Below are 10,530 nucleotides of genomic sequence, written 5' to 3' on the forward strand. Positions count from 1 at the left end.
AACAAACATGGTGGTTAAGGCAACTTTAGAGGTTAAAGGAAAAAATTTGACAAGAGCAACGAACAATGCTATAAGTTTCAACGGTTCTGTCATTTTGCAAAAGAATGCAATACGAACAAGAAGGAATCTCAAGGTGATGAAGCCAAGGTTGCAAGAAAAGAGTTTGATGAAGAGAATACACTCTTGGTCATAATAACATAAGGGAATTGTAGCAGCAAATAGTTGTGGGACAGCAGTTGTAGCAGCTCAAAGAATGCAAAAAAAATTGAGTTATGGTTGGTTAAATGATACGATTAACCATGTGCATGAAGAGGAAGACGCCATGATGAGTTTTAAATGAGTTCAATGCAATGCATAGTGGTATTTATTCAACTCATATGATAGGAAGAAAGGGTTGGTTTGTCAAAATCAATTGTGCCATGAAAAATAAAGTAAATTTCGCGGATGACACCACTTTAATGGCCGACGGGATCAGTGATATTTTGATCACGAGAAGGGATGGTGGACATTCCTTATTCAAAGATGTCTTGTACATTCCGGTCAAGGTGATGAAGCCAAGGTTGCAAGAAAAGAGTTTGATGAAGAGAATACACTCTTGGTCATAATAACAGAAGGGAATTGTAGCAGCAAATAGTTGTGGGACAACAGTTGTAGCAGCTCAAAGAATGCAAAAAAATTGAGTTATGGTTGGTTGAATGATACGATTAACCATGTGCATGAAGAGGAAGACGCCATGATGAGTTTTAAATGAGTTCAATGCAATGCAGAGTGGTATTTATTCAACTCATATGATAGGAAGAAAGGGTTGGTTTGTCAAAATCAATTGTGCCATGAAAAATAAAGTAAATTTCGCGGATGACACCACTCTAATGGCCGACGGGATCAGTGATATTTTGATCACGAGAAGGGATGGTGGACATTCCTTATTCAAAGATGTCTTGTACATTCCGGGAATCAAGTATAACCTTCTAAGTATTGGTCAATTTCTTGAGAAGGGTTACAAGATTCACATGGAAAACAAGGGATTGCGCATTATGAATACAAATGGAGTATATGTAAAAGGTATATTACAATAATAACTCAAGTAATTCTCCAAATTCAGCCCACTATTCTATTAATAATGACTTGAGAATGAAAGGTCACACACTTAAAGGTAGTGGAGAAAGTGGATATTCATTGTCTTTCCTTCATCTTCTCATTCTTATTGATGAAGATTTTTGAGGCATAAACAAGCATAATTTCATCTTGCCCCCAAACAGATGAATTGTAAATTATTTTCTAAACTTTCTAATGCATTAAAGATCATGTCAATTGGAAACCTATAACTTAAGATATGCCCAAAACAAGGTAGGTGGGCCAACAAATACTAAAATGCTCTGATACCACTTGATGGCTAACCAATTTGATTTTCTGTCATTTTTCTCATGATTTGATTAATTTATGAAACTTGTGATTTTAAGGTGATAATATGGTGTTGGAATCACAAAATTATATCTAAATTGGAGTAGGAGCATAATTGAAGTAAAAGAAAATATAAAAAGATGTTAATGAAAATGATAGAAATGGGGCGCCACACTCTTTATATGGTTTAGAAAGAATGATAAGTCTAAGTTAAGATCACCACAAGAAACTTGGTTTCTTGATAAGATCAAAATATGATCTAATTCAGAACCAAATAAGCAAAACTCTCAAATTCACACAATGTGTTTGTTTAACAAAATTCAACTTGATTTTTCATTCATGGTTAATTCCTTATTTATAGGTAAAGTGTAGATCATAATAATAACTCAAGAGATTAATTGTCTTTCCTTCATCTTCTCATTCTTATTAGTGAAGATTTTTGAGTCATAAAGAAGCATAATTTCATCTTGATCCCAAGAGATTAATTGTAAACTATTTTTTAAGCTTTCCAATGCATTAAAGATCATGTCAATTGGACACCTAGAACTTTAGATATGGCAAAAACAAGACAGGTGGGCCAATAAATACAAAAATGCTTAGTTATTATATAAAAAAACCATAAATAAAATAAAATATTCATTTTATTTAAATTATTTTTTTAGTTTCCTTTCACATGCTTACTAAACTCTTGATCTCATCACGAAGTTGAAGAGGTAGTGTAGGTGTCCAAATATGTTAGCTTGTTATTTAAGTTAGCATGTTAAATTATGTCAGTCTATTGGGTCAATTATTTAGTATGTTAGTTGAAAGATGGAGTTTAATTTTCTTATAAATAACATACTAGTCACCACTTCTTCATTAATCCTTGATAATTCAAATCAGAGAGAGAAAATGGTGTGAATGATAATTAAGAAACCGATTGTAGACATCACTTTCTCAAAAGGAAGAATAACTTGTATTAGATAATTGCATGATAGCTCCAAGCTAGCCTAAATTGTCTCAGCTAGCAAATAGAAATCAAACAACTATAAAACTAAAAACATATACTACTTAAACAAAACAACATACCAATTACTATAAAAGGCCTTAAAAACACATATTCTCTATACATAAAGTTTTTATTACACTCTTCTTTAATTAATAAAAAAAGTGTGTTAAGAAACTTTTAAAGAGAATATTGTTTGCATTCTTCTTCTTTATCATAAGATCAACACAAGCTAGAGAACTCAGTAGCACAACTTATGTTAACAACTCCTTTTGCAGGAGCAGTAACTAAAGAATCCTCTGCATTTACCACCTGCAATATAACCTTCAACATGACAAACTTTTGCACAACTGCGATTACTCAAACAAATCCCTTGAAACAGATAACTCTTTGTCTCGCACAGTGTTCTCTTGGATTGTACCATCATCTCTGCATTGATTAATCTATCAGTCATTAATATGATTAACACAAATCAATACGTATTAATTATTTCTAAATGTACTTAAAACACTTACGAGTAGTGATGAGAATAAGCAAAATGAAGAACAACCCAAATTGTGCCTTGTTCATGATTAATACTTATTACAATCTTAATAAATAAACTAACATTGTGTTATCTATATATAGAAAGATCGAAAGTCTATGAAATTATTTTGTTGTTGTTGGAAACTAAGTGGCCTTTAAATTCATCTTGGAGTTTTAGTTCCTTCGGTTATGACATTAGTGTTAATCAATTTTGTATAGAACTTTGTTTGGCTCATGGAACATCTAAAATAATTTGCAACTCTTATTATGCACCATCTTGTATGTATTCCATAAATATATGACTAAATACTAAGTTTTGTCCCTTAGGTATTACCCATTATCCAAATTAATCCATAAACTTTAAAACATACAAAAAGGTCCCTAAAATTGTATATACGTTAATATCATTCATAAGATTACAAGCAAATCCACCAAAAAGGCTTCAATATGAAATCTTTAAAAATTCCACCATAGGCAAACAAGGAACATCTTTAGTGGGCTCCACCCAATTTGAGAAGTGATTTATGGTTACTCGTATGTATAGTTGGACTTAGAAAAATGTTAGGATATCTGACCAACCTTATGATCAAATAATCTTTTTTATTAGTATTCTAACATGCATTTGACATTATTATTAATAGAATTGAAATATCTGAAATGAGTGGATGAACTCATATATTTATTCATCAATAATGGATATAAGCATTGTTTTTATAGAAGCATCAGCAAAAGGAAAGTTAGTTAAATGACTTGTAATAGAAAATCTAAATTGAAAAACTAACTTTCCAACTAACTTGGAGACGGGTTTCCTTGCTTAGAAAGTAATCTTGCTAACATGCATCTAACTAAGCTAACTTGTTCAATAAGTCATCATTTTCTCTTATTTTCTCTAATATGCATAACACTTGGACTGTCACAGTAAAGCACATACTGTCCAATGCATGATTGACCTAAATCTTGCAGCAGAAATGTAAGCCATTACAGTTCCCTGGTTGTGGTTGCAAAAACTATGTATTCAGCTTCAGCTGATGAACATCATACAATGCTTTGCTTCTTAGATTTCTAGGAAATTAGAGAATGACCAAGAAAGAAAAAATATCCTAAGATAGATCTTCGAGTATACAAACATCCACCCCAGTCAGCATCACTAAATCCTTGTAATCGAATAGCAGAATTCTAGGAAATAGGAAACCATAACCAGGTGCGTTATTCTAGTATCTTAATGCTCTCAATGCAGCCTTATGAAGATTTTCAATAGGAGAAGACATATATTGGATGAGTTGTTGAGTAGCATGATATATATCACACCTGGTTCTTTATGGTTAAATGGGTGAGTGTTGGAATTTATGGGTTCTGTGTGGTCTAATGGTTCATGTGTGTGAGTGTAAATACTGCTTATTTAAGGAAACTCAAGTTCATAGAATTTCATATTTCTAGAGACTAATATAGATTTATTGTGAAAACCTAAGGTAATATAACGCTTCATACCTTATTTGAATCCAAGGAAAACTGACATATTTTCTTTGGGATCAAATTTTGTCTTTTGAGGGTGAACGTTAGATGATTAACATAGACAACCATATGTCTTTATCAAGTTGAGATCACGTGCCTCACAAAAAATCACTTCATATGAGGATCGGTTATTCAAAAGTTTGGTAGGAATTATATTGATAAAAAATAATGCATGTTGAACAACATATGACCAATAGACCTTGGGAATATTAGACTGAAACATCAAAGCTCTGCTGATGTTCAGTATATGTTGGTGTCTTCTTTCAACTCTGGCATTTTGTTATAGTGTGCTCACACAACTTCTCTGGTGCAAAGTTCCATGTTCTTCATAAAAGGTTTTTAATAAAACTTCTAGTTCATTGTCACTTCTGATTGTTTTTACATTCTTCTCAAATTGAATCTTAACCATATTAATGAATCCTTTTAGACAATTAGGAACTTCTCCTTTAGTTTTGATTAAGATCACCCAAACATACCTAGTATAATCATCAAGTATAGTTGGATAATACCATGAATAGATGTTGTATATAAGGGATCCCAAATGTCAACATGTATCAGATTAAAAACATGTTTTGCATTAGAATTGTTTAAAGCATAAGGTATCTCTTTTGTTTATCCATATGACATACATCACATGATGCATTGGTCAAAATAGGAATGTAGTTGTACCTTTTATTCAAAACTCACTACGCCAAAAAGGTTTTTTAACAGCGCATCTTAGACAGCGCTTAGCGCTGTCTAAGGTTAAAATAAAAATAAAACACGGAAAATGTTCTAAAAAAATAATGAAAGCGCTGTCTAAGGGGGGGTCTTAGACAGCGCTTTTAGAAAGCGCTGTCTAAGACCCCCCCTTAGACAGCGCTTTTAGAAAGCGCTTTTAAATATAGACCTTAGTCAGCGCTTTTGAGAAAGCGCTGTTTAAAGTCTTTCAATTAAAAAGAAAAGGATAATTTACCTAAGTCCAGTGTTACCCCATTCAAACCAAAACCTGCTTCAAGGCTCACCGTACTCCCTCCGTCTCCTTCGCGCCGGAATCGCCTCCGGCAGCGGCGGAGGGCATATCATCACTTTCGTTACACCATTAAGACCGTCTCTTCGTCCTCTATCACAAATCAACCTCAATGCCTCTCAATTTTCAGTCAAACATCCAAACCAAACCAAAATCAAATGAACCCTAACTCACTAAATCTTGAATTAAACGCGAGCAAAGGGAGATTCGGAGACCAAACCATAAGGGATTGGCTCCATGGACTACAAAATACACCATAGTAAGGAGAATCGATCAAGAAAAATGGAATTTCACCAACCTGTAAGACGGCGGAGTGGCCCGGTGAAAATTGAATTCAGAGCGAACGAACATGAAGATGAAGGCGCCTTCAGGTAATCTTCAGAATCCCCTCCTTCTTCCCTTTGATTCTTCTATTTTGTGCGATGCTTCTTCCTTCTTCTCCTCTTCGCGTGTGCTTCTGTGATTGTTGTGTATGATGAAAGATTCATTGAAACTCTGTTACGTGAATTCTTGTGTGCGTCGCGTGTGAACAAATGCTCTGTGTGAATCGTTGTGTGGAGACGAATCCTAGATCAAGCATAATTGCAGCTTCGATGTGAAGCTCCAATGGCTTCCTAATGGACCTTTGTGCAAGGTTAGAAGGGAGAGAAAAATGGTGAATAGAGGTTATGATAGTGATGAGTGAGCTTTGAGAATTGTTCCTTTTTGATTGAAGAGTGATGTATGTTTATATAGTTTGGAAGCCGTAATCGAGTCGGGTAGCTCGGGTAGAATGGTTAAGGCAGGTTAAATTTCAGTTAGATTTGAAGAGTATGGTTGTTGGGAATGATTTTAACACTGTTAATTTCTGTTAAATAGTTTGTTAAGGATCTATTCATTTTTTGACAGAGCAATTGCACTTGGGGTTGGTTACGGGATGCGATTAAGTTTGTGAATCAGAAGGAAAATAGATTGGTTATGTTGATTTGGACTAAAACAGGTTATTGAAAAGAAACTGATTATAGTTCTGAAACCTGGATTGTGAGTTGGGTTAATTTCTAAAATCGTTTTCTCTTACTGTGACTTTCAGGTTTTAGTTGCCTAGTTATTCGCAGCTTTGGATTTTTCTGCTATGCATATGCTGCTGTTGGGCATTGCCTTGCTTGAATATTTGAAATCGATTTCTGGAACTGCTGTTGGATTATTGATGCAAGATTATGGATGTTGGCTTTCGATGAAGTTAGTTTTAGTTGAGTTATCAGTTAAATTTGGTTGATATATTTTTACTTCTGTTAGCAGGTTTGGATATGTTATGACTTTCATGTGTTGTGGAGCTTTTGGAGGTGTCCTGTTAATAGAGAAAAGGTTAGAGTGAAATTGCTAAGTTGTTGGTTAGACTCACTTGTTAGAATTTGAAAACAATTACAGTTTGGATGTGATTAAAGGAAAAAGTTAGAAATTATTTGCAAGCTTGGTCTGGACTTAGCAATTATTTGGAAGTTATGTGTTAGTTAACAGTTAGCAAATCAAGAGAAAGTTAGTGGAGAGTTTTAACAGTATTAAAATTTGTTGGAGGTTGTTAGTGAACTGAATTTAGAATTGAATTAAAGCTGAATTTGCCATTATAATTTCAGTTGTTTTGATTATAAGTTATATGTGATAATGCATGATTTCATTATATTTTTGTTTTCAATTGCTTTGATTATAAGTTATATCTGATAATGCATGATTTCTTTATTTTTTTGTTTTCAATTGCTTTGATTATAAGTTATATCTGATAATGCATGATTTCGTTATATTTTTGTTTTCAATTGCTTTGATTATAAGTTATATCTGATAATGCATGATTTCTTTATTTTTTTGTTTTCAATTGCTTTGATTATAAGTTATATTTGATATTTGATGGTTTCCTTGGTTTATTACAGGTTAGACATGGCTGATGACCAACATGAGGAAGTTAGTAAAAAAGTATCCGCGGAAGAAGAAATTCGAAGAGGCATCACAGTAATGAGAAGGGTGGTCCAAGGAAGATCTCGAGGCATCATACTAGATGTCTAATGAGCAACCCGATGATACTAAGGGCATACTTAGTCGGGCATTAGATGTCCCTGAGTATTCTGGTCGGGTGAGGGGTAAGGGATTTGGAGTCACTCCGACCTCCCTGAGTATTAAAAAAGGAAAGGCTTCTTTTCTGTCTGGGAGTCAAATTCAGGAAGGCTTTCCTAGACAATCGACATGGTGGGAAAAAGCTTCAATTCAAATGCACGTTCCTGAAGAATTGTCTCCTGGCTATGGATGTAGCTTCACTCAGACTATATTTAATGGTATCTTACTTCATTTCATTTTAGTAATTCAACTATGTAGCACCGACACCACTGAAAAAAAGCGTCAGTGCCAATTTGACACCTGACCGACACTCGTGATTATGTTTAATGCATTCATTTTTTCAAATTATTATTAGTGTTGCGTGTCACACACATGGATTAATGTTTGGGAGTCCATGCTTCATAGTCGACCGCGTTTGCTATTGTGATGTTGTTGCAGAGACCTCTAAAAACTTTATATCACGGCTGCAATAGCAGCTTCTGACTGCTGTTTTGATTTTGAAATATGGTTTCAATATTATGTACTTGTGCTGAATTACCGTTAAATCTAAAATACAGTCGCAGCTATGCCGCAAATCTTGATATTTCAAAAAATGCAAGAAAATGCGGCTGATGTGGCCGAAATTGTAATTGTGACGTTGTTGCGAAGACATGTAAAGTTTTTATATTGTGGTTGTAATTGCTGTAGCTAAGGACAAAAAAAATGTAGTTTGTTATTTGGCATATAAATTACTATAAAGCGTGCTCCTTTATGTAAGGGATCATTTTATGAGGTAATGTTGTACTTGGCTAGGGATTAATGTGATGGCTGGAGTTGGGCTTCTATCTACACCTGATACTGTGAAACAAGCTGGGTGGGCCAGTATGTTGGTGATGGTTATTTTCGCAGTTGTGTGCTGTTATACAGCAGAACTAATGAGACATTGCTTTCAAAGCAGAGAAGGCATCCTTAGCTACCCAGATATAGGAGAAGCTGCATTTGGAAAATATGGCCGAGTTGTTATATCAGTAAGAATGTTTCTGCTTTTTGATTAATTTTTGGAGAGAACTTGCTTGTTTTTTTGCATAATCTTTCTTAGTATGAAATTCCTTAAAGTCTTTTTTCAAACCCTTGTCTTTTTTAAGGGTATAACTGCTGATTAAATCCCTTTTAAGAGTAAAATTATGTTCTTCTTTCTGTTATGTTCTTGCTCACAAACAATTGTTATGTTCTTCCTACATATGGTTCAGTCCTATTATATTTTTCTTCTCTGTTTAAGTATTTTTTCCAGCTTTCGTCTGTTTCTTTGGCCCCATGATATGATATTTCTCTATTTTATTTATTTCAACGAGTGCTAAAGAATGGTGACATAATATGTATTTTCTACTGCATAGCATGATGGTTTAAACAATGTGTATACTGACATTTTATTTTCAATTTTTATCTTGTTGCAGATTGTTTTGTACACCGAATTATATGTAAGTGCTGCAGTGCATCCATTTCCTTTTGCCTTTATTACTCTGCACAATCTATATGACACATATCAATCATTTATGAATGCAGTCATATTGTGTGGAATATATCATCATGGAAGGCGATAACCTTACTGGTCTTTTTCCTGGAACGTCCTTGCATTGGGGAGGTTTGGATTTGGATGGCAAGCACTTATTTGCAATTTTGACTGCACTTATTATTCTCCCTACTGTTTGGTTGAAGGATCTTCGTATAATCTCCTATCTCTCAGGTTAATACTTTTGACGATCCGAAAATATAAAGTTGTGGAGACAATACTGATATAATATAAAGTATATGTAGGAGCAGCTAGTTTGTATCTCCCAATGTCTATTGAAAATATCCATCCTTATTTTAAACCTCTTTCTTGCAAGCATTTACTGAGATAACTTGTGATGGTTCTGCAGCTGGAGGGGTTATTGGTTCAATGTTGATCGCTATTTGTGTTGTTCTTGTTGGGACAAGAAATGATGTTGGATTCCATCAGACTGCTCCATTCGTAAAGTGGAGTGGCATTCCATTTGCTTTTGGTATCTATGGGTTTTGCTTTGCAGGACATTCAGTTTTTCCCAATATATATCAGTCTATGGCTAACAAAAGAGAATTTACAAAGGCAATGATCATATGGTATGCTATGCTACGTAACTTTCTTTGTCAGTGGCAACCAAGGTTATTATTATTTTTTATTTAAAAAAGGTCCGCGTTAAGGCATCGAGTTTTTTGGTGTCTCTGTGACTACTATTGAGACCTCATTAGCAGCATTTGACCATGACTCTGCAATATCAAAGAGCCTGATGTGGCCGCTACTGAGACTGCAATTTAAAATCTTGATAGCAACACATGTTTTTTAAGTGTTTTCATTTACCTCTACATTTTATTCTTGTACAGTTTTGTTTTGCCCATGTTTTTATATGGAGGTGTTGGACTGGCGGGATATCGCATGTTTGGTGAAAAGACATTGTCTCAGATAACATTGAATCTACCACCAAATTCACTTGCTTCCAAAGTCGCTTTGTGGACTATAGTAAGAAATTTTGGGGCCGCTCTGCATTATTTTTGTATATTTTTTTTCTTTCTTTCAAGGTACATTTTTATTGTTTCTAATTTTGTTTGTTTTCTCTTTCAGGCAATTATTCCGCTAACTAAATATCCTTTTTCCCACCATGTCGATTGTCTACCACATTTTTTATTATATTAGTGATGACACTTGATAAAACTTAGGATTTATAATCCATATTTTTTTTTCATATGTAGTGTCCTCAACAACGTAATCAAATAGATTGCGGGTATTTCATGTTGAGGTTTATGCGAGATACTCTTGCTTTGGGCCGATTAAAGATTCCCACCGATGTATGTATTTCTAACTTATGAGTTATTTTTATATTTACACATATCTCATATAATTAAATAGTTGGAATTAATTCAAAATATGTTATATTATTATGTAGTACTTTGATGAATTCAAGTGTGCATTTTATACAAAGGATCAAGTGGACGAAATCAAAGAGGAGTGGTGTCAATT

At 34.1% G+C, this 10,530-nt stretch overlaps 1 protein-coding gene across 1 annotated transcript; it reads left to right on the top strand.

Annotated features, from left to right (window-relative positions):
• The first annotated feature begins 7,461 nt into the window (after positions 1–7,461).
• Positions 7,462–10,206, top strand: LOC127079319 (amino acid transporter AVT1A). Its single transcript, XM_051019718.1, has 8 exons — positions 7,462–7,492; positions 7,589–7,735; positions 8,310–8,524; positions 8,951–8,974; positions 9,060–9,240; positions 9,416–9,635; positions 9,897–10,032; positions 10,135–10,206. Exons 1-8 carry the CDS (start codon positions 7,462–7,464, stop codon positions 10,204–10,206), a joined length of 1,026 nt encoding a protein of 341 aa, XP_050875675.1.
• Positions 10,207–10,530: the final 324 nt, after the last annotated feature.

Source organism: Lathyrus oleraceus, chromosome 5, assembly GCF_024323335.1.
Source record: "Lathyrus oleraceus cultivar Zhongwan6 chromosome 5, CAAS_Psat_ZW6_1.0, whole genome shotgun sequence".
In the NCBI taxonomy this organism is placed as follows: domain Eukaryota; kingdom Viridiplantae; phylum Streptophyta; class Magnoliopsida; order Fabales; family Fabaceae; genus Lathyrus; species Lathyrus oleraceus.

Excerpts from the sequence above, each read along its gene's own strand:
- LOC127079319 (XM_051019718.1), top strand. The coding sequence starts at position 7,462 with ATGTCTAATGAGCAACCCGATGATACTAAGG. Across the intron at positions 8,975-9,059 it reads TTTTGTACACCGAATTATAT|TCATATTGTGTGGAATATAT; the intron begins GTAAGTGCTGCA and ends TTATGAATGCAG. Across the intron at positions 10,033-10,134 it reads AAGTCGCTTTGTGGACTATA|GCAATTATTCCGCTAACTAA; the intron begins GTAAGAAATTTT and ends TTTCTCTTTCAG.